At 37.0% G+C, this 25284-nt stretch overlaps 1 protein-coding gene across 1 annotated transcript in view; it reads left to right on the plus strand.

Annotated features, from left to right (window-relative positions):
* The window catches only part of Cps1 (carbamoyl-phosphate synthase 1), a 102689-nt gene that overhangs the window by 58990 nt on the left and 18415 nt on the right, over window positions 1-25284 (plus strand). The window contains exons 22-32 of the mRNA XM_090354753.1: window positions 5696-5837; window positions 7069-7134; window positions 7745-7808; window positions 9669-9850; window positions 13548-13742; window positions 14142-14209; window positions 15712-15787; window positions 19176-19253; window positions 21710-21817; window positions 23216-23305; window positions 24679-24849. Of these exons, the coding sequence (XP_090210879.1) occupies window positions 5696-5837; window positions 7069-7134; window positions 7745-7808; window positions 9669-9850; window positions 13548-13742; window positions 14142-14209; window positions 15712-15787; window positions 19176-19253; window positions 21710-21817; window positions 23216-23305; window positions 24679-24849 (1240 nt within the window). The remainder of the gene's footprint in view (window positions 1-5695; window positions 5838-7068; window positions 7135-7744; window positions 7809-9668; window positions 9851-13547; window positions 13743-14141; window positions 14210-15711; window positions 15788-19175; window positions 19254-21709; window positions 21818-23215; window positions 23306-24678; window positions 24850-25284) is intronic.

Below are 25284 nucleotides of genomic sequence, written 5' to 3' on the forward strand. Positions count from 1 at the left end.
TTTATTTGATGAGCTTCAAGTGTATTTCTATTGTGATTATGTGGGAAAATTTCACTGTTCTAATCTTTTGGGTGGTAAAACTGAGTCACACTGAAGTATGTGTCATTCCTCCTGTCATGCTAATCAGAAGAAAGCAGGAAATGTGGCTCAGAGCTTTTGCAGTCACTAACCCTATGCAAAAGCTTCCCTTTAGAGCTCTGACTTTTACACCAGACAGCTGGAGATCAGCTCTTCCTTAGCTGTCAAGTTGTGAGCTGCATGTTTCCCTGCCTGAATTTGTTGACCCCATTTAGAGTAAGAGCATTGTGAGTAAAGTGGCCTTTTCCAAACCCTGGTGGGGAACACACAGAGAGCTTGCTGGGAGAAAGCCCTGCGGGTCACCTTCAGGATTTTCAAGGGTATATAGATTGAAGAGAGTATTGTTTATGTATAGTAAAGTCATCCCCATGCATGTAACCACACGTTTTCTCTGGACAAGGTAAGTGTGTATGCATTGCACTGTCCACATATTCATAGAGATCCAGGGAAAACATCAGAGGGTAGACTAGACAGAATAAGCTGCCAGAGCTATAATTACAGAAGCTGGATAATTAGTTGCTGACCCTCAGAATTTTCTCACCTGCTAATTAATACCTATTTGCCTTTGTGTTTGACCTTGGAGGTGGAGAATAAGATCCTCCAGGAATACAAAGATATAGCCATGAGTCTGCATGGGCAAGTCCAAGTGCACGTTCTTTCCACATCAGTTTTGATAAGAATAGAAAGTGCAGTGCCCCTTTGCTAATGCTCTAAGCTGTGAGTAGAAGTTTACTACCCAGGAAAGGAAGAGACAGAGTAGAGATGCTCTGATAGTCAAATGACTTGGCCTGCCAGGATCTGTATGTTCCTTTTACCCTTTCCCCTCTTTCCCTCTTTTTCTTTTGTTTTGGGTCTTCTTGTTTTCCCTCTTGCCTTTGTATTCACCATAGGACAGTATATGTGATGTTTGAGAAACCCGCTGTGGAAAGCTAAGTCGTTTTAAATAAAAAATATACACCAATAGAGGACTTTCAGATAAATTTATTAATGAAATAGTAAACTGTAGTACATCAAAAGCATGATCAGTTCTCAGTTTTGTGCTGAAGCTTTATAATTCTGCCTATTCAAATTCTGCATCTATACCAATGGAAAACCTATGATTTTATTTGCTAAAATATAAGATATTCTGTGGAAAGAATACATTGGCTACATTTAAAATGATAAATCAGTTGGTCACTGGTGGCTCATGTCTCTGATCCTAGCTACTCAGGCAACTGAGGTCAGAGGATCACAGTTTGAAGACAGCCTAGGCAGGAAAGTCCATGAGATTCTTGTCTCCAGTGAAGTACTCAGAAAAAGCCATAAGTGGCACTGTGGCTCACGTGGTAGGTAGAGTGCTAGTTTGAGCAAAATAAACTCAGGGATAGCACTCAGGCCCAGAGTTCAAGTCCAAGGCCTGGCCAAACAAATAAATGTTAGTCCACAACAACAGAAACAATATATCATAGTACAAAAGTTGGCCTTTTATTTCATTCTAATCATATGATACTTATTTGATCAGAAGTTCTTTTTCAAATATAGTAGAATGTTCTGTAACACACATGTGTAACAGCATGTTCTATATATCTCATAGGGTTTTTGTATTTGTTTTAATCTGGGTGTTACTGTTGTTGATATTAGATGAATTGGAGTTTAAACTTGCCATCTGTTGAAAAGCAGTATGTACAATTTACTTTGTTAGTGAGGTTGAAGTGAAGTGGATGGGATCCTTAGGTGAATTTTACATTGCTAGGGCCTCATGTGATCAGTGGTGTAGGTGTTCATCCTTTATGTAAGATATAAACATCAAGGTATTAAGCTCCTTCAAAAACTTGATTGTCATACAGCAATTTGCCTTAGCTGTTAGCTGTGAAGCTTGAAGATAGTGATTTATAATCCCAACACTTGAAAGATGGAGGAAGGAGGATAGGTTAATTTGAGGCCAGTCTGGGCTGCTATATTGTGAGGCTTTGTGTTAGAAAACAATAAGTAATTTTTTTTTAAATTGAGGGAAATTTACCTAGTATCTAGGTTCCTCCTCCCTCCCTCCTCCCCTCCCCCTCCTCTCTCTTCTTTTTCCTCTTCTTCCTCTTCCTCTTCCTCCTCCTCCTCCTCCTCCTCCTCCTCCTCCTCCTTCTTCTTCTTCTTCTTCTGTTCCTCTTCTTCCTCTCCCTCCTCCTCCTCCTCCTCCTCCTCCTCCTTTTTCTTCTTTTCTGTTTACGTCTTTTGTTCTTCTAAAGGTACAACCTATGTCTTTGTATGAAAAGGGAGCAGGATGATGTTTCCACAGGTGATATTGTGACGGTGACATGCCCTTAGTGAAGCTGTGCAAATCTTCAGGGGAAGAGAGGTCATGTAACAGAATAATTGCTTTGTTTTTCTTTCTTTACTTTTACCATTTCTGTGAATTAATGATTTCTTTTTTGTTGTTCATGGAACTTGAACTCTGGTCCTTGGCATTGTCCCTGAGCTCTGCCCTACCCCTTGAGCCACAGCACCACTTTTGGTTTTCTGGTGCTTAATTGGAGTCTCACAAACTTCAGTGCATGGGTTGGCTTTGAACTGCAATCCTCAGATCTCAGTTTTCTGATTATCTAGGATTACAGGCAGGAGCCACCACACTTGGGCCTTTTTTTTTTAAATTGTATTTTATTCTAAGGATAATGTATAGAGTGGTTACAGGTACATTATTGCTCGAAACCCTTGTCATTTTTGTCCCACTTTCCCTTCCCCCACTGCCTCCCAGTCCTCTTTCATTAAAGCATGGTCCTAACCCTTCTATTAATTACAATAAAAATATATGAAAAAAAATCATGGTCCTCACTGAGCATCAGGCACAGTGACGTTTCTGTTCCTGCCTTTTATTTTTTCCTAAAAAGGATAATAATTTTGCATGCCCATTGCATGCTAATTGTAGGCCAAGTGTAAGGCTGGAGGCATATTTGCTTAGTATTACTTATGAGTGGGTGGATCTGATTAAAAGGGTGGATAAAAAGGAGGATGGTGTGAAGTCTTCCTCTCTCTGCACAATTACCAGGCTGCAGGCATTCCTCCAGTTGTTTAATAGATTTGCTTAGCTCCTCTTTGGCAGGTGATAATTTTCTCATTAAGGGGAATCTGTCCCATTTCCCTTTATCATTTATTATTGAAGACTAAGTGTGAGTAGACACAGTTTTTCAATGACAACAGGGCAGAATTTGAAAGTAACAACAAAAGTTACATTGGAAGAGAGAGGTGGTGGAAGAGAGGGAGACAGACTTGTAAGGAAATAGTAAAGATGACCTGCCTAGCCTAAAGATTATAAATGAGCATGTGAATATCTTGAGTGTCTTGTTTTAAGATACTTTTCTCCTAAAATTTTGTGGTATCATTTTGTATTGCTTAAATAGAGAGAAACTGGCAATTATGAAAAGGCCAGCATCATAGCCATCTTTCTTTTAGAATTTAGATTTCTATTACCTAGTAATGAATGTCTAACCTTTGAAGACATTGCTTTTGAATTCTGGAAGCAAGAAAAGCCGTTAGGGAAATAAATGTACATATAGGATGTATTTCAGCAGATCCAGGCCTGCAGTATGGATTTAATGTGTATGTGTTTGAAAGAGTAAAAACAAAATATTAGCACATAAAAATACATATCAAATAACAAAATATATTACACATAGTTAAAAAAATGTGTGCTATGTACTCTATTCAGAATGCTCCCTTGATGTACCACATAAATGGAGCATTCCCTATGGAGGGTTTTTTTTTTTTAAATGAATTTTGAACCATGCATGCTGCATTTATGCTTCTTTTAGTAATTACTCTGTTTTGGGTTTGCTCAAAATTAAGGTTTTGCTTTCTTTAAAAAAAAAAAATATTGCGGCCTGGTTCCTAAAGTTCTACCTAGTTGATTTTAAAAAGAAAACAAAGAGAAAAAAATAACAAAAACCTAGGTTTAATATAATGAAAGTTCTTTTTAGCAGGCAGAATAGAGGATAATAGCAGGATATGGGAACCACATCTGAATCTCCACATTGTTAAGTGAGCTTTGTACTCACTTAAGATTACTCATCTTGAATCTGACTCTGAGGAGGTTTAACCTTATCTAACTCACTGGCCCAAAGCTAATGAATCGTCTCTTCAAACTGTCTCTTATATTTTTATTATAAAGGGACACAAAGTGAGTTAGAAATGAAGTCACTTTTCCTCTGTGTGTAATGACATGCCAGGCAGCCTTGTTTTATATAGAAGTAGAAGAAAGATCCAGTAAAGGAAAATATAGAGAAAGTCAGCCAGTTCTCGGTGCTTGAGTTAGGGATAGATTGTACATTGAGGCAAACCCTCATTTGAAAACCCTCATTTGTAATTGCTGTCGTAGATCAGGATCAACCTTTGTTTTTCAGTGAGGAGAACTGCAAAGCAATTTATGTCATTGTATGCATATGTTTAAGGAATAAAAACTGAAAATAGGACAAATAGAATGTCTTATACATCATTTTGAACTCTAGGTGAGCACATCTACCCAATATTTGCATTCCAGTTAAACTGACAGATATGCATATATTAATATGTCATTCTAATTTTCAAGACATTACAATATCATGTCATATTATTGCTCTAGTTATTTTTTAGTTGAATACCAGAAAATGTTTAAAGGATCAGCTAGAAAGCCTAAAATATGATACAGTACAAGTCTAGGATGATAGGTTTGTTTCTACCCCCAAAATGACTGACTGTTTTGAAATAGTTTTATTTCTATTTTTTTAAATTTTTTTTAAAAATTTTTAATTTTTTTTACTTCTGTTTTTAAAAATCATTTATAATCATTATTTTGTATTACTTTTGCTCTTCAGTAGTCCCCTTTAAATAATGAAAGATTTCTGGGTAGGGAGAGGCTAAAAGACAGCAGTGACAATTCTGTGGTTATTCTTGGTGACTAAATACGATTTCACTTCTCTTTGTATTCACAAGACCTATGCAATCTGTGGATCTTTCCCTTTTCTTTATTCTTTCCCACTTTCTCTTCTTGTCTTTCTTCCCTTTCTGCATTTCTGCCTTCTTTTCCATCTCTCTTTTTTTTCTTTATCTCTTATTTCATTGATGGTAAAAGACCTGAGCAGTCATGAGTCTTGAACTCTGGGCCTGGGAACTGTCTCGCAGACTTTTAAGTGCCTGGGCTGGCTTTGAACCATGACTCTCAAATCTCAGCCTCCTGAGTAGCTAGGATTACAGGTGTGAGACACTGCACCAGGCTCAATAAATAGTTTTTTGAGCAGATAAATTAGGCTGAGGCGCAACTAAGTGCAAGTCAGAATAGTTGTCTTTCTAAGGAATGGAACACTACCATGGTAATATAATCTCAGGCTGAGGGAACTGAATACATAGAAAAGGCTACCTGATATAGAGATCTCAGATTATTATAGAATAAGAAAATTAATTAAGACAATAAATGCAGAGGACTTTTAAGAAACACAGCATTGAAGAATTCCACATTGAATGTGGAAGCCTGAACCCGTGAGTGGGTTTCACACAGGGTGAATAATTTGGAGAGTTATCTATTTGTCTATTTAGGAGACTTAGATGTTTTGAAACTCAGCAGTTTACTTAATGTCTTTGGTCTGAAGTTGAATGTTTCATTTCCATTCATTCTTAGCGAGTCTGTTTCTGAGGAAACCCTGAGAAAGGCTAAGGAGATTGGGTTCTCTGACAAGCAGATTTCAAAGTGCCTTGGATTGACTGAGGCCCAGACAAGGGAACTGAGGTTAAAGAAAAACATCCACCCTTGGGTTAAACAGGTAAGAGACTTGCTCTTCTGCTCATGATTTCTGTGCTAAAATGTATATATCCATTCAGAAGCCCAAAGTCAATGAAAAGAAGAATAGATCTAGAAAATGACTACTTTTCTTTCCACTGGTTGCTAATAATGTCACCAATGTCATACACCTCCAGTTGGAAAACATTGATTTATTCTTAAAAGGGAAAGGACACTGAGAATGATTTTTCTGGTCTAAATTTAAAAATATCCTTTCCTATGTTTTTTGACCTGTGGCCAAATATATATGTAGCAAGAGAGATCCTTAGTGAAATAATAGGACCAGAATAGTGGATGACACTCTTGATAAGAAGAGTTATCTCCTTTGGCATTAAACTTTGTACAGTTCAATACTTCATTTTAACTGTCCCATCATTATGGTCCATTTAGTATTCATTGTGCTAGGGCTGGACAGTGAGCTCATCTAGTATTCATGAAAATCACACATGAACATTCATAGGTGGGCCCTTTTTTTTAATGGAAGGAAGGAATGTCTTGACTTAAACTACCACCAGCTGCTTTTTGTCCTTTGAAACTATTGACTTTTCTCTGTGTGCTTAAGGGGCATACATATATCCCCTTCAGTCTCAACTGTCATACTAACACATTTGCTACTCAGCAATTATCTTCCTTCACACCTGCCTTATGCCAGCTTGCCCTATCAGCCCTAAATTCTTGCTCACTAAGCTGAGCTCCTGGTCCTTGAGTGTGGAATTGGTTTACTTTTTCCAGTTATGTCCAATGAGTTCTGATCTCCTACCCCTTGCTCATGTTTTATGGTATTTGTACCATCCTACTTCTCAGTGTCACTGGTGCATGTATTCTATGTAGTATTCTGAAAACCAAACACATTCTCACTTCTAGGTCATTCTGCCTTAATATTAGATTACCTAACACAAATACTTTTGATGGGCTTCTTTTATCAGGAGTACCTACCATTCACTCAAGTGGTCAGGTTCATGGGTAGTAATCATCCATCGATACACTGTGTACACGACTGCTTATTGCTCAAGTAACAGCTAGATTATATCATAATTTCTTTCTCATTTCCCAAGTCAGAAAACAGTTCGATTATATACAGATTTCCTTCAACTTATAGTTGACTGCAGGCATGAAAAATGGAATGAGGTACAAAAACGTTCGTCTTGAAAAACAGTTGTAACTTGCATAGAAATTTTTTATTAAGTTTTTATTTATTTATTTATTTTTTGCAGATTGATACACTGGCTGCAGAATATCCATCAGTAACAAATTACCTGTATGTTACCTACAATGGCCAGGTACAATAGCTAAAATACTGTTGAGAATTCTAGAATGAGAAGATGTCCCACATAAATAATATAGTACATATTTTTTGTCTTTTGATTGTCTTTCGGTCTTGGTAGGAAAAATACCACTGCAGCTGGGTGTGGTAGCTCATGTCTTTATGGTAGCTCATGCCAATAATCCTCGCTATTCAGGCAGCTGAAATCTGAGTATTGTGGTTCAAAGCCAGCTGACACTAAATTCCAGAGACTCTCATCTCCAGTTAACCACCAGAAAACCGAAAGTGATGCTATGGCTCAAGGGGTAGGGCAGCGGCCTTGAGCTGAAGAGCTCAGGGACAATATCCAGGCCCAGAGTTCAAGTCCCACAACTGACCAAAAAAAGAAAGAGAGAAAATTATCATTGTGTGGGGCAGATGTAATGAACAAGTGAAAAGACAATAACGCTCACAAGTGTAGAATCTTTAGTGTTCTGACTGTTTAACAAGTATGGATCTCAGTCTGTTTTTCACAAATAAGTAAGACTAAAATATCAGATGACAGAGATGGAGAAAGGCACATTTAAGGTAGGGCAAATAGTTAAGTTTCATGGGAAGATGACACGAAGTAATTCCTTCTCCTGTAGGAACATGACGTCAAGTTTGATGACCATGGCATGATGGTGTTGGGCTGTGGTCCATATCACATTGGTAAGTGATGACTTACATTTGCGTGGGACTTTCCAAAGTATATCAGTCATCTTTGTAAATTTTAATTGAGTTCTGTGAAAACACATGCCATTATAATAAATGTTTTTTTTTTAAATTAGGAAACTGAATTTCAGCGAACTACCTCAAAATCTTCATACCTATTTAGTGATAGGACTGGGTTTCCAGCATAGATCTCAGCTAGGCAGTCTATTTGGTCCCATTCACCCATTTGTTTTAAGATAATTTCACCCTACTTTTTATATAGTTTTATATGCCAATCTAAAACTATGATTGGGAATTAAGCCTTGACTGTTTGTCTTCTACTATACATTTTTCATGAATCTGAATTTAGCTAAGATAATAGTTGAAAATTAAGTTAAATTATCTTACAGAAACAATCTCTGCCCTAACATATGACTTCTGTTTATAGTAGATGCACAGTTTGTCTCTTTGGCAGATAGAGAATATTACGATCTAATTAAATCACACTTACAAGATTGTGACATTTTCTCCCTAGCCAATTAAGAGAAGGTATTTAATAACAACTCAAGTTCTACACAGTTGCAAAGTTTATGTCAAATAGACAGTGGTATTTATCAATAAGTACATTTTATATATAATACCTGGAAGACAATGTAATGTGGACAATATAAAATACATGGTTTAAATGTATATCATCTGTCTTCTTAAATATAGTTGGTTTGGGATTTTACCAGTAACTTAATACTACAGCCAATGGATCAGTTTTCAGTCTTTGATCAAATGTTACCTCTATCTTTAATACCTTAAATGTCACCGTCTATTCCTGTTATTGAAACAAATTTTTGAAGTTCTGTAGGCTGAGGAGTCTAAAATCAAGGGACCAGTAAGTTCTTTTATCTGGCAAGGGCTAGCTCTCTGCTTCCAAGATCACATCTTAAAACTTGTATCCCTGGAAGGACAAACATATTGTGTTCTCTAATGGCAAAAGGATGAAATTCTCAAAAAAATGAAGTTTCCTCCAAAGACTGTTTAATAATAGCATTAATCTAAATTTCTCTCAAAGGGCCCATATCTTAAAGGCAAATTTTGACTTATTTAAACAGTATCAGTTACCTTTATGGCTTGAATTAGAACCTGCCCTTCTTTTCTGTAGACCTTCTTGTATACTCTTCATTTTCAAACTTAATTTATGTAAGAATTCTGAATTAAATATGGCCCAGGAAAAGCTCTGAGGTAATAATCAAATACATGTTTGCTTGAAAATGAGAGTGTACTTGCTATTATTTGGTTAACATTTTTTACAGGAATTTCTAGCAGATTATGTCCTAGGCCTGAAAATTTCTATGGCACGTTAGCAGAGGTGATATATTGAGCCTTTTAGACCATTTGTGTGTTTAAAATTCGATCATAGAAGGTCACTCCCTAATAATGGAGAAGCTTTCCTAGGATTAGCAGATATGCATTAAAAGGAAAATAAAGGCATGTCCCCCTAGGACTAAACACTAGAACTACACAAGAAGCCTAAGATTACAGTCCTGAAGTAATTCTTTTTTTTTTTTTTTCATTTTGAAGTCAGTGTGTTAACTTGAAACTTCTTTCAAGTCAGTGGGAATTTCTTTATTATTGAAATGTTCAATCATAAAATTGATGTTCTAAAGGTTTCCGGTATGGAGCTTATTGCAGAACGCATAAACCACAAGCCAACATTTTATGATTGAGTCCCTATTTTTGTTTCTGCCAGAATGTCTGCAATTTTGGATGGATGTAGAGTTGTATTAAAAGCCTTAACCTGGACTTTTTGGTGGTTTAGTTCAGTTTTATTTGTGGTGTAACTTCATGCTTTTCTGACTTCTTTGCCTAACATCATTATCATGGCAGGCAGCAGTGTGGAATTTGATTGGTGTGCTGTCTCCAGTATCCGCGCACTGCGTCAGCTTGGCAAGAAGACCGTGGTAGTGAATTGCAACCCAGAGACCGTGAGCACTGACTTTGATGAGTGTGACAAACTGTACTTTGAAGAGCTGTCTTTGGAGAGAATCCTAGACATCTACCAACAGGAGGTAAAAAAACAAAACCAAAAAAAAAAAAAGAGAATATCCTATTCGAGGGGTACCTTGGATAACTGTGTTCATGTATGTAATTTTATACCTTAATTCCCCTTAGGGGAAAGAGCTGCCAGTGTCTCCCTGCTAGTTTCTGCAGTGAAACTCTTAGAGATACAATTCACTTAGTTTGAGATGGTTGAGGTCTTGGCACAGAGAGATTGTTTTTATGTAACATTCTCCTTTTCTAATATAGTGAAAACTCTTCCTGCTAATTTTTTCTGACCATTTCCCCATACAAGATGGCCTCTCAATAAATATTTTCAGAATTATTTGATTCCTTTTTAAACATACATAAACAGATCATGTGATAAGACTCAATTATGAACAACCTGTTTATAGATACACAAAGCCAGTTATTTACCAGGTATTAGTCCAATCTTGTTCTGTCAGATGATAGTGTAAGCCTTTTGTTTGTGATCAGTGAGATGATTCTGAATTCCTTTGGACCTTTTTTTTTGACTTTTAAAAATTGTAATTAACAGAAAGGATATATTATATTCATGCATTACTTCATATACATTGATACCCTTTCTAATGTTTTGGTCCCTATTTCCCTCCCCCCACCCCCGCCCCTCAGCTTATGTGGCCTAGCTTCTCTCCTGTATCCTCATGCCAAAGTAATTGAGGGTATGTTTATTGTAGATTGTTCTGGATGTATGTTGCTATGAGTCTGTAGAACCAGTTATCTGACAGTGATCTAAATAACTATTATAGTCCACTAGCTGTCCCTATGTCTTTTTTAAAAATATTTTTTTTATTTCAATAGAGGGGTTACAGTTATATTCACCATTCCTATGTCTTTACAAGTTATTGTATTTGGAAGTAACAAAAATTTAGATTAGATTCTTCTATGAAACTCTCTTTTGTTAATTCCCGCATTAAACATATTTTTATATGGAATTCTTTTGTGCTGCATGGGCAAAAACTGCACTGGTATCTTGCTTCTTACTGTGCAATTCCTAGGAACATCATTTATCTTCCCCATCCTGATCTATAGATCTGAAGGTCAATTTTGATAATTTAGTTTTGCACTGAAAGTTTTTCTGTTTACTACTTTTCCAAAGAATAGCTCTTCTGATCTAGTAACATTGAGTACCTTAAGAGCAGCTGAAAAAGTAAGTTAGCCTTGCACCTAAACATTTGGTGTATTAGCTCAATATAGCTATTTTATAGACTATAAAGCACAGTTCATATATCAATAATATTGTCTTCGCTAATTAATAAGTATAAGCAAGTCACTTCAGCAGGGAGACTCTAGGTATAAAACAGTTTATAAATAACCATGTAAAAGGATATTGTGATGATCAAAACATATAATACAAAATACATAGTAAATGTCCCCATAATATTTAGCAACAACCATCATTTACTTGCTTTGAAAGTTGCTGATTTCATAGAAAATGTCAATCTAATGGAGCTACTTTAAAAATTACTGATGTTTGTTAAACACATCTAATTTTAATCTGTTTTAATCCCCTATTAGATCCAGACTTCAGTTTTTGCAACTGCTCTCTTAATTTTTTTTTGTGGGATGGTTCTCTCATGGGGCTTGAACTCTGGGCGTGGGCACTGTCCCTGAGCTCTTCAGCTTAAGGCTACTGTGCTATCAATTGAGCCAAAGGGCCACTTCAAGTTTTCATGTAGATAATTGTAGATAAGAGTTTCATGAACTTTTGTGCCCAGGCTGGCTTTGGACCATGATTCTCAGATCTCAGCCTCCTGAATAGCTAGGGGTGAGACACTGGTGCCCAGGCCAGAGTCAAATGTAATTTCAATTTTTGTATTTCAGTCCTGGGCCTTGAACTCAGGAGTTGGACACTGTCCCTGAGCTTCTCTGTGCTCAAGGCTGGCACTCTACCAGTGGAGCTGCAGTGCCACTTCTGTATTTTTCTGTTTATGTGGTATTGAGAAGTTAAACCTAGGTCTTCATGCATGCTAGGCAAGCATTCTACCACTAGGCTACACTCCTGGCCTGCCTTCCTTAATTTTTAAAATGTTATTTTGTAGCCTGTCACCTAAGCAACTTTTCTATAGATATTTAATTGAATAGTTTGTAAGCTCTAAAATTTTAACACTGTTAATAAATGAAAAACATTATTTTTGTAAAAAATAAATATTTGTAAATGTTTTCAAAAATGTATTGGGCATATTTCAAAAATGGTAAAGTTGTTTAAGTATACTGATAAATATAGAGAATGGTAGATTGTTATTTTTTACATTGCATTTAAGCAAACTAGATTGTTTGTTTAGGCAGTACTGCAATTGCTCCTAACTTAGAGAAAGCAACTTCACCCCACGATAGAGTATTTCAGAACAATCATTAGTCATTCGAGTAAACAATAACTATGCCAATGTTATTCCATATAAATAATTATGTCTTATTTTATACACTTATAGAGAAGAGAAATAGCATAGTACATTAAGAACAATTACACAAGCTCTTCTTTCCATATCGTAGAGATCCTTCCATTTAGTCTCATCCTCTATAACCCTAATGTACCTAGGTTCTGAGCTATTGTAATCTTCTGCTATGAGTGTCCTTAGATTTGTACTAATGATTACAAATGCACCTCCCATTCTTAGCACTTAATCAAACATTAGTTTTAGAGGAAAGTTTATGTGACAGCATTTTCTATCTTTCTGACAATATTTATGAGCATGAATTAGTATGAGAATAATCTTCTTTGATAAAATTCACCCCATCATTATCCCTTCTTTTTAGGATAGTCAGTCCTCTCTCCTTTTTAAGTTTTCAGTGTTTTTGTTATTCTCTTTTCATCCATACATATATAGCATAATTTGATCATGTTCTCTGCTCATCATTTTCTTCTTTCCCTTCTCTGTCTCACCATCTTCCCAAACAATTCTCTTTTGTAAACATGTGTTATTGTTGTTATTTAGGTCTCACTTTCATATGAGAGCCAAAATTTGATGCTTGTCTTATAGCTTTGATTATTTCACAAAACATAGTGATTTCTAGTTCTATACATTTTATCTTGGAGTTTTCAGTGCTAATAGTAGATTTAATTTTAAGTAAGGGAACATACTAAGTAAGTATTTGAATTAATGCTAAAGCTTCAGACAATGATTATAAAGATAGTGGGAATTAAACTGAAGTGATAACCATTACTAGGTACTGAGTGCAGTACCAAGTCATTGGGAGGGTTGTAGGGGTGCAGACTGAGGAAATGAGTAGAGTATTCTCACTGGATGAGAGAGGTGATGACAGTCAAACTGGAAAATCTTAAGGGACTTTGTGAAGCAGTCTTGTAGGATGCTTATTCTGAAAGCGATGTGATGTGGACATACACGACAGGTATATTAGATAGAAATATATTAGTTTATTTAGAAATTGCAACAATGTCCTAGAAGGAATTGATGATGTGAAACATTTGATTTTGTTTTTATACAACTGCCATCCATGCAAACATCTCAAGTAGTACTCAGGTACAGCTTTTCTTGCATAGGCTGCCGTTGCCTGGAAAATAAAAACGTAAGTTTCTTGGTTTCTGGGATATGATTCAATATCATTCCAGAACAAGAGCAATGCCAATAACACAATGAAGCTTGGCTTTTTCAGGATGGAAATGGTGGCTTTGTAGGCATTGTTGTCCTTTCTTGAGGAAATGACTTCAGTGGCTATCTTTTCTAGGCTTGTGGTGGCTGCATCATATCAGTTGGAGGCCAGATACCAAATAACCTGGCCGTCCCTCTGTACAAGAATGGTGTAAAGATCATGGGCACGAGTCCTTTGCAGATTGACAGGGCCGAGGATCGCTCCATTTTCTCTGCTGTCTTGGATGAATTGAAGGTGGCCCAGGCCCCATGGAAAGCTGTTAACACTTTGGTAAGGAGAGAATCAATAGTCTCTTTTCAATACTTTTGAGAGGGTCATAATGTGCATGTTTATAACTGGAGGGATACTCACTCTGCATAGTGCTTTTAGTGTAAAGATTTGTCATAGTGTTTCCATGATTGTACTTAAATGCTGATTATAAATTGACAGCAATATTCTCATTAAGATTCAGACAATGAAAAGAAGTTCAAACTATTTCTGAACTAGATTTAATATTTAGAATTAGAAAGTACTTTATGTATTCCAGTGTTCTTCCATTTGCATTTTAATGGAGTCTTTTGAGAGAAAGCATAAAAAGAGTTAGGCTATCCCTTGATCTAAGACATCAGTCTGCATTTTGATTGCGTGTTTCAAACTATTCATACATCTTTTGTTGTTGCTATTAATTAGAATGAAGCACTGGAGTTTGCCAAATCTGTCGGCTACCCCTGCTTGCTGAGACCTTCTTATGTTTTGAGGTAATATGCCAGCTTCCAAAAACAATGATCCAGGCTGTATATTAATAGTATGAGGCTTTGATGATGCAATCTCTGTACCATCATAAAACAGTTTGAGGACCCAGTACAGGGGTCTTCAGTGAGTGCCTTTCCTTCAGGGAGCAGCAGTTGGGGGAAACTATACTCCTACATTTACAAAATTAGCTTACAGTGTCTCCTTTACAAAGTGAGGCATGCCCATATTATGCAGAAAACAGGACAATTAAAGCAAAACTTGGAGCACCATGTCCCATCAGCTATATCCTAGTACTCAGAAGGGATAGCATCTCTTTGACTATTTTCAGACCTTTCGGATCAGACCTTTGTTTTGAAATGTTAAGTTTTTGAGATCAGATATTTTAAATAGATGAAATATAATGATGGTAAGGAACTTGAATCTTGAGAATCTTTCATATTCAACTTTGAAACTAAGTTCTATCTTCAAAGGAGAAGTTGTGAATTATCACTTACTCTCCTCAGATGTTACCACCTGTAAGGAATGATTTTACTGAATAGGGGATAATAAGAGAAACACAATTTTCTGAGCACAATTTGAAAGTGTAAATGAAATTTGAGATGGGATCCTTTAAAATAATAAGAAGTTTCAAATGAGGTGGAAAAGTTTCCTTTCTGTTGATGTGGCTTTTTTGTGTAGCCATAATGTAATAATATAGCTTCTTTGAAGAATTAATACAAATTTTCAAAAATGCAAACATTTTCGGAAGGCTTGGGGAAGACTGTATTGCAATCTATATCTTTGGTATAGTTCCTTATCCTTTGACTTTCCAGCAGTTGCTCTAGCCTTTCTTTATGTTGCAAATTATTATAAAAAAGTCCAGAAAATACTACTTTTTCAAAGGAAGTGGAAACTAATTTCCTCTCCATTCTTCATCTCCTTTGTTATTACTCTTTTCTACCCTTCCAAAATCCGGCATACATTGAATATAATGTCATTGAATATAATGTCAGATAGATAGCATTGTTTTTTTCTTCAAGTATTTAAGGAAAAGAACACATTTGAAAAGTTTCATCAGATACAGTGCCTTATATTCACAAATGCTATTAGAGAATTAATTCTTTTATGATAGGATGAACCACTTCTTAGGATCACCTGTGTTGACAGCATAGCAGTGAGTTAAGATAAACTGTAGTAAACTCTGAAGGAACAGGGTTTGAGAAATGATAGTCTGTATTCTGTTAAGATTTGAGAATTACCTGGATTAAGGACAGTATTAAAACAGCAAATGAGAAAGAACAAACATCAAGAAAACATAACGCCTCGGGTCACTTAAGTTCTTTTTCATACATGAGTGGGCATGAAGTAAAACTGCAGGTCTGAAAGGAAAAAAATTATATTTTTGTTTAGCACAGTCTATGTAGCCCATTATTTCCCATCACTCTTCTGAGGAAAAATCAAGTGTAGTTGCTTTGATTTTTCAGGTGCTAACGGATACTAGCTCACATTTTCCTTCCTCTGTTCCCAGTGGGTCTGCCATGAACGTGGTATTCTCTGAGGATGAAATGAAGAGGTTCCTGGAGGAGGCCACGAGAGTCTCTCAGGTAGTGTACAATTCCCTTACAATGACTTTTTCCCCTCTTCTATTGATTGGGATTTTTCTTTGCATGCAAACTGTCAGGGTGGTTTTTCTGTTTCCTTAAATTGTTGTTTTAATGCGCCACTGTGTAATAACAACTGTAATATTTGAGGTGATGAAAGAAGTGGAAGACAAGTCCATTGGGTTTCGTTCGTTTGTTTGTTTTGTTTTTGCCAGTCTTGGGGCTTGAACTGGGAGCCTAGGCACTGCCTTTGGACACATTTTACTCAAGGGTAGCTAGGGCCCTACCACTTGAGCCATAGCACCACTTCCAACCTTTCTGTGTAGGTAGTATCAAATAATTGAAACCAGGACTTTGTGCATGCTAGGCAAGCATTCTACAACTAGGCTACTTGACTGAGTCAGGTCACTTTAAATATAGCCAAGTCAGTAATTAAAATTAGCCATCCTGAGACCATTTCCTGTTAACATGAAGCCCATTTAGCCATTACAGCATCCTTCATTCATTGATGCTCAATAGACATCTTATTTTCTCATAAAATAGACACTGGACACCTTATGTGTGAACTCTGTGTCTCAATGAGGAAATGTTTTCTTGAGGTTTATTTCAAACAACCCTGGGACTAAGCAACTTTAATAGTAAATCCCCTTGTTTATCTATTAATTTTTTTGTTTCATTTTTGTCACATTTCATTTGTGAAGCACCAAAAATGTTTATAATTTTGTAGTGACTCCAATCAGCTTCCTTCAGTACCCTTAGCTTTTATTTTCTCCTTTGGTGTTACTATGGAGTGATCCATTTAAGATGTTCTTAGTGGTGTTATTGATTTGCAGACTTGGTATTATAGTACCAGAGGAAAGTAATGTTTTCCTTTTAAAAGCTTTCAAAAAGTAGTTGGAGTTAAAGAAAGGATAACTGAGAGAAGAGTTTGATGCTAGGCAAGTGGAATTTGGAAGGATCTAAGGAGTGAAATCAGAGGCATTTCAAAGAAGCTTGAAAGGCTTGGACTGTTCATAAACATATGAAGGTAGGCCTTTTTCCTGTGTGACTGTGGCTCTCCAGAGATGTTTGGGTCATGAAGATAAGGATAAGGAGTGAGAAGAGGCAACGGATGTAAAAAAAAAAAAAGAAAAAAAATCAAATAGGTTTAGAATTCACATTTGTGTTTAAATCAAGGAGTCAATTCTTAATCTGCTGGAGAGACATGAAATGTTTTCTTTGTCTTTTCCTGCCGTATCCCTGTCCCCCAGTTGCTTTATTTATATATTTTTTTGTGGTTGTTTTTGTGTATTTGTTTGTTTTTCATACCAGTCCTGGGGCTTGAACTCATGGACTTTTCAAGCTTTTTGGTGGTTGTTGTTTTGTTTGTTTCCCTTTTCAGAAGCTAACCATTATGCAATACATTTGAGCGATAAGACAAATAGTCTTACTTGGAAGAGTAAAGTTGAGAGCATCAGATGGAGGTTATTTTTTTGGCGGGGGGCAGTATTCAGGGGGATATGATAGAACAATATGAGATCAACTTTTATTTTTTTTTAACAGATATGCACTGGGTCTATGTTTTCTTATCACAGTATTACAGAACTTTGGATACTCATTTTAGATTTTATATTTAAAACAGTCAAATCAGTTATTCTTCTATGCATGCTCTCTTTCTTACTTTTTTCATATTAAATCATTCTTTTTTATTAAATAATTTATTAACATTGATTTTTACATCGTATTTCAAATGTCATGCTTAACAAACAAGTATTTAAGAAGGGCATATCTATATACCATCACTGGCACTTAGATTTTAGAACATAATTAAATTTAAGCTGAGGGTTTGTATGTCATAGATACATATTAATCTATGTAATAAAACATTATGTCTACAGAGTATATAGTCTATCATAGATTTTATGTTTATGTAGTTATGTTTATATCTCCAAGACCATGTCCATGACCTTGGGTACCCAAATATTTAGTTATTATTCCACATACTAAGGATACTCATTTCAGACGGAAAACAGTCAAATCAGTTATTAATCTATACATGCTCTCATTCCTACTTAATAGGAGTAGATATTGTTATCAAGAGATATATTTGTGTAAAAATATATAATCTCTATTCCTACAGATATCATCTTTTGCTAAGGGCATTGAATGATGAGTAATAAACATTCTAATATGGAAAATATAGAACTCAGAGGGTAGAGTGTAGAGATCTTTGTGTTTAGTACTTGGGGAAGACATTTTTATACTGGTATGGAATGGTTAATTTATTGCCCACCTACTCATCATTGCCTTGCCTTGGAAGAATGAAATAGTACATTTAGGGCTTGAAGGTGAGAAGGGGCATATGGCTTCTAGGAACTCACAAAGCATGTATTTAGCTAGGAAACTAATGTTGACAGTAACTACACTGATTAGTCTGGTACCTGCAGAGAGTGATTATGGAAAATGGTAGATGTATGGAAAGAGGTAAGTTAACTATTGGTATTTCTGTGGGAGAGAGATGAGTGCCTTGGGTTAGAATAATGCAGTGAAAGTGGAGGGATATATTGAGCATGTGCCATAAAGGCAATTAGTAAAATATTATCATTGTTATTTTATTTATGTTTTGCAAAATTCTATTTGACATGATCTATTGGAGGAGATATGCTAAATGTAGCCCATATACATGTAAGGTGATGACTTTCCTAACAGTGTTTAGAAGGAACTAAAGAAATAGTGAGAAAGCATCATTTGAACTAGAGATAAAAGTTGAGATTTGCAAGAGGAATCTAAGGAGAGAGCTAGGTAGAGGGCCCAGAGAAAGACGGACTCTGAAGATAATACCGGAAGTAGCGTAGGGCATTGGAGGCTGTGGCAAGAGGTGGAAACATCTCAGTATAGGAAATAGTGAAACTGCCTCTATTTAGTCTGCACAAAGTATCAGAGGTCAGCTCATAGAAAGCATCCCAGCAACTCTTCTGAAACATAATGCTTATTTATTCTCCCTCTAAGCCTATTCATAACCCTCAGAGAACTGACATCAGAACCTAATGTTTGGAAAGAGTAGCATAGGATGAGAGAAAGAACTTGAATTAGGTGGAGATAGTAAAGTGTCCAGATTCTTCTGGTAGCAGACAAGGAATTCCACATTCTGCTTGCTGTTCAGTCCCTAAGCTCTTTTCTTGAGCTGGGTGAGAAGGCAACAGTTGAAATGTCAGCACTCATTTTCAGTCTGCTAAAAGGCTTCCTTGTTGTAGGCAGAGCATGAACTCCTATTTCCCACACAGACTTGGCCAATGAGTTTCAGTTAACTTTTCTGTGAGTAGTGGCCTGATATTTCCTTAAAGTATACGGCTTGCTCAACGTTATACATGGGATTTCAGTTGAAGCTTCTCCTCTGTGTTCTGGTTGACAGGAACACCCGGTGGTGTTGACAAAATTTGTTGAGGGGGCCCGGGAAGTAGAAATGGATGCCGTTGGCAAAGACGGAAGGGTAAGTACATTATCACCATCTTCCCCCAACCAACTTGAAACAGTCATAGGTCTGCATTATAGAACTTGTGGAATGACTTCTACAATACACATCTTTGATACCAATGGAAAAGTTTCCAATTCACTGACAGGTCAGTGGTTATACAATGCATATCATATTTTCTACGCTTTATATTTTCCTCTGATTTTCAAAATTAATTATCATTGTATCCTCTTGGAAGAGTTTTTATGTATTGTTTTTGTGTTTCAATGACTATTGTCAGTGTACCTACTTGTCATCTTTCTGAAGTTTCTTTCTGAACCTATGGTATTGTCTTGATTTCTCCCCTGTCTGTTTTTTCACTCGATTGATAAAGCAAAGCCAATAAGAGTAAGGAGGACAGGAAAATACCATAACAATTCACTAAGCATATCACATGTGGTATGTTACTACCATGACTGCCTTCCACTTCAGGGCAAAACAAAATCATGAAGAATGTTTTACTCATATTTGATGGGTATGCTTATAACACATTTGTGATTTGTCTTGAAAGATCAGAAGCTGTATTTTGGAGAGTCCTTATAATTTTATTTGCTTCAAGGAAAAATATTTTCTGTCTTGCAAAGGCTCTCAGAGATGTTAAATCTTTGAAAGATAAGCAGCTGAAGGCTACCTCCCTACCCTTGAGCCACAGCCCCACTTCCCATTTTCTAGTGATTAATTGGAGATAAGAGTCTCAAGGTCTTTAGTGCTCCTTTAGTGCCGGGGCTGGCTTTGAACTTCGATTCTCAGATCTCAGCCTCCCGAATAGCTAGGATTACAGGCGTGAGCCACCACGCTTGGTGGTTTTCTTCTCTCTCTCTCTCTCTCTCTCTCTCTCTCTCTCTCTCTCTCTCTCTCTCTCTCTATATATATATATATATACGCTTTTCCATCGTACCACTTCTGGCTTTTAATATGTATATGGTACCAAGGAATCAAACCTAGGTCTTTGTGCATGCTAGGCAAACACTCTATCACTAGGCCAAACTCCTGGCCCTAAGCATTAGAGTTTTATGGGGGAAAGGGCATCTTAGCTGTTCTCCATCTTCAGGGAGGTGTTGCTTTCCTAGAACTCTCATGCCCAGGCTCAGGTTTCAGATCACAAGTTTCACCTTTCCATCTGTCACCATTTACACTATGACAGACAGGAAACATGCGGGATGTGGGCATACATTTCTGGAAGTGGAAAATGTAAGAGTCCTGTACATGTCTGACTGGGCTCTGGTTTACTGGGATATATATACTTGCAAATCTTCCAGACTTCCACCATTGTATAGCTACTTTATATTCTCTCTTCTGGAAATGTTAAAAGATTCTTCACATAATTTTCACTCTGTCATACTTAGTAGGAAGGAGTATGTTACTTTAGATGTATAATGTCAAATTCAGAGCTCAATCTTCCCATTTGCTAGACATAGTGCTGCTCGCTCTCTCTCCCTCCCTCCCCCCCTCTCTCTCTCTCTCTCTCTCTCTCTCTCTCTCTCTCTCTCTCTCTCTCTCTCTCTCACACACACACACAAATGCATACTTACAAACACATTTTACTCTGTCTTCTCATGTGCTATAGACTTTATGCACATTCCTTTGATTTTGCAAACATTCTGGGAGGCAAGTTAAGGTTATTGTTCCCTCCTTCTACAAATCAAGGCCAGGCAGCCTGGTGTAGCTCCCAGAGCTCAAAGGTAGCAGATGGATGGAAATTCAATGTCACTTTGATTTCAGTCATATATCAACTTGATAAGTGAATCTTCTATGTAATTTACATAGGTTTTATAATCCCCCAATTACTCTTCCTACCTTTCAGCATCATTATTTCCTAATTAGCATATAGGTTAAAGTGACTGATACCAGTAACTTTCGGAATCTGGCAGATTCCTAAGTTCAAAATCATAACTCTGCCCTGTACTAATCAGTTTTGATTCCCTATAAGGTAGAACAAAGCCATTTCCCCTTTTTGCCTTTTTCCACTATCTTTTAATTAATACTATTTTGGTCAGCTCTTCCATTTTTCTTTCTAGTCCACCTAAGTAATGTTGTTTGCATAGACAATCATTTCTTCTGTGCTTTCTAACATCTAAAAGATAAAGATACCTCCATTGCCTGCCAAATGTTTGTTATCTTGTTATCAGCAGTCTGTGAGTGGCTTTAAACTTCTTCCTTTCCTGTTATTTATACTCATACTGATCTGTGGAAGAGATAGGTAAGGTTAAAAGATACTAAGAGATAGTAATAGGGGATAATCAACTACTCAGGTACGTTTAGAGACCACTTTTCACTGCACAAGGAGGTATGTTTCTCTTCTGTCCTGCTCCTGTCCATAGCTTAGCAAAGGACCTGGTCAATTCTCAGAGCATCTGCTAGAATCAACGTGGTAAGTAAAGGAGTAGTTTCCTTGAAATCAGTGCCTGAAAATTGCTTCTCAAATCCTTTGGCAGGTCATCTCCCATGCCATCTCTGAACATGTTGAGGACGCCGGTGTCCACTCAGGAGACGCTACTCTGATGCTTCCTACCCAGACCATCAGCCAAGGAGCCATTGAAAAGGTCATTGCTTATAAGTGAACATAGAAGAGCAACAGTACAAGAGGAAAAACAGGCAAAAACATGCCATCTGTCTTTTTACTAGGTAGTGATGCAGGATATGCTCCAGGTTAAATTTAATGAGAGGAACTTCCTGATCCTTCGCTGAGCATTTCAAAGATTCTTTCAGTGCCCTACAGAATGTGTTTGGTTATATACTAATGCAATGGTTTTCCAACTTCAGTCTGTTTCCAGAATACATAGGAAGCTTGGTAAAATAAAGATGGCTAAGCACCAACCTCAAGGTCTGAATCCGTAATTCTTAAGACCCAAGTTTCAAGTAAAGACCTGTGTTTTCAAGTTTCCCAGTGATGCTGTGGCTGCTGGTCTGAGAACCACAAGTGAAGTGGATAGAATGAATGCCATAGCAGTGTCCTTACTTTTTGGCTCCAGTATAGTCAGCATGCAACAATGATTTGGGAAAATTTTGGGGCCTTAGCTTTGCCTAACACCAAGACTTACTGATAGGTAGGGTTGTTGTCACAACAGAAATATGACTGCTTCAGCACTCAGTTCACACAGTGATGAATGCCTATGGTCTGTCCATCCCCCTAAGTCATTTTTGAGGGAATCAGGTATGCTAACATGAAGTTAGATTTAAAATATGTTTTAATTTCTCATGTCATCATAGAAGACATTAAAAAAACTCAGCATTTTTTAAATCTCTTAGAGCTCTAGGTAGCAGAGACTATATTTTCTTTTATACCCAATTATACAGGGCTTACACATGTAACTGTAATGAATGAACAGTGCTTTCTTCCTATAGTCAGGCTTTGTCTTGATATAGTGACCTTCTGGCTCCAACTGGATGTAGAAATTCCCACATGTTACATGAAGACCTGTGGCGCCTCCCTGCAGGCAAACACGATTTTCTTCTGACCATAACATGTACTCTTGTAGATGACAGGGTAACAGAAAAGAAATCTCCCTGGCCTCATTGCAGTACCCTGTAATTTCATAGCCTGTATCTCTCAGAAGGTAGGTCATTAGATAGCGTTTGGACTGCAGTTTCTCCTGCGGAAGCAGCTAGGTTGAAAGAAAGGATGTCATTTAAGCCCCAGACTAAGACCTGACTAGATCATTGTAGAAGCAGATTATTTGTCAGACAGATAATCCTGTAACATTATTTGTTCTTTTCTTTGTTGTTCTGTTGTGGCTGCTATATTATAGCATAAATTAATATATATAACACTAAACTAATAATCCACCTGCTTTTATTAATGTCATCATTATTATAGTTGTAGAGAAAGAACTCTATAAAGAAAAAATAAGAAAATTTCAAATTAAAATGCTATCTCTTCCTTTGCTGGTTCAAAAAAAATTCTATGTTGCATTCTCTATCCCCATGTCATTTTGCTCTAGGTGAAGGATGCTACTCGAAAGATTGCCAAGGCCTTCGCCATCTCTGGCCCATTCAATGTCCAGTTTCTTGTCAAAGGAAATGATGTCTTGGTAAGAAATGTGTGCTTGAGAGGCCATTGCTTCTTTATGAGGTCATGTTGCTTTCTGTCCCCTGGTGACCATTGAGAACACTAGCCACAGAGCCATAGAGACACTCCTGAAGCTGGTATATCTGAGAGGAGGCTGTTGTACAGCACAGCATATAATGCCTATTTTGTTTGGAGTCATAGGCTCTTAGTGGCACTGGTACAACAGTAACAGCTATGTAAAGCACTTTATCCACCACTGTATGTATACTGTGAATTGAATACACAGAATTCAGTGAATACATAGTATTCTGTCCTCAGTGTATCACAGATAGATACAGTGTATCTAGAGTATTCATAGACTGCTTTGCTGAAGTTTTGCTTTCTCTTTACCTGCAGAAGAAAGATGTGTTGAATACCATTTGTAAACAAGTAAACAACTAAAATCTATATGGATTGATTTATTGTTACCCATTTTATGCTATTTCATGTAAATAGTTAAAAAACTCATTCATTCTTCACCAGCTGAAGACTTGCAGGTGTAAAATACATTGCCTCTCCTTGCAAAGATCTTGTAACTTAGTAAACATTGGGAAGAGGGTGAAATTAATTGTATAGATAAGGAGAAAATACAGAAGAGCTCATGGGCAGTGCCAGGGATGAGTTCAAGCCACAGGATCGGGGGTGTGTGTGGGGGAATTGACAAAAGTATATTACAGGGTGAGAAAATAGCCTATTTTAGGGGACAGTGAGTAGAGTTCAGTTTAGTAAGATCATTTTCCTAGATAAATAATGGAAGGGAATTTTGAAAGTAGGACTGTGGGCAGGAATGTGGTAATTGATATATAGGTTTGTTGCGGCAAGAGGATAGAAGTCCTTCAGAGACTAGACTTGGAGACAAGATTAAAAATTCCAAGGATGTCTTTTTAGAAGGGGCGTGGCACTACATTGAGCTAAAATTTATTATCAGGAGATGTGAGTTGTTGAAAGAGAATGGAAAAAAAGTTGGGCTTCAAAGATACTTCCTTAAAAGAGGACCCATTAGAAAAAGAAAGAGAGGGGGGCCTGGAGTTTGGCATAGTGGTAGAGTGCTCGCCTAGCATGCACAAAGATCCAGGTTCGATTCCTCAGTACCACATACATAGAAAAAGGCCAGTAGTGGTGCTGAGGCTCAAGTGGTGGAGCTCTAGCCTTGAGAAAGTCCAAGGACAGTGCTCAGGCCCCCCAGGACTGGCAAAAAAAAGAAAAAGAAAAAGAAAAAGAGGACAGGATTAAGTAAAAGGAAAAAATAATGCTGGTCTGTAATTCAAAAGCTGAAAGCCATGTGGCGAAGAGAATATCATCAATATTGTTATGGGCTTTCATCATCTCTGTGCTTTTCAATTTTTTTTTCTCCAGGTGATTGAGTGCAACTTGAGAGCTTCTAGATCCTTCCCATTTGTTTCCAAGACCCTTGGCGTAGACTTTATTGATGTGGCCACAAAGGTCATGACTGGAGAGAGCATCGACGAGCAAGGTCTGCCCACATTGGATAGACCCATCATTCCTGCTGACTATGTAGCAATTAAGGTAATTTCTTCAAGAATCCGAGTCTTTTTTCTTTTTTAGAGCTCCAGTGAAATTTAGGAAGAATTTGCCATAAAAAATCGAATTTTTATGCCTCATCTCCCTAAAATGTTGGGTTAGGGAGCTATGCTTCCTTTCAATAGTGCTGTAGAGTTGTACTCAGAATTACAGAATTAAAAACATCCAAAATAGCAAGATTTCGAAACTCTCTACTCAAATGACTTTGATACGATATTTATACAGCTGGACACATGGTGGTTCTGGTTCAGTTGGTAAACAGAAATTCTAGACATATTTTTGCCAGGGTAAGGCTTGAATTATACTACTTCTGATTTATGCCAAGTCTTGAGGAATGCATGGTTCTTCTTAAAGTGGGTACCCTGAGGGATTGATTTAATTCTTCATGCTTTGACTACCATTGTTTAGTTTTCTATAGTG

The sequence above is a fragment of the Megascapheus bottae genome, chromosome 21, assembly GCF_031878675.1.
Source record: "Megascapheus bottae isolate mThoBot1 chromosome 21, mThoBot2.hap1, whole genome shotgun sequence".
In the NCBI taxonomy this organism is placed as follows: Eukaryota; Metazoa; Chordata; class Mammalia; order Rodentia; family Geomyidae; genus Megascapheus; species Megascapheus bottae.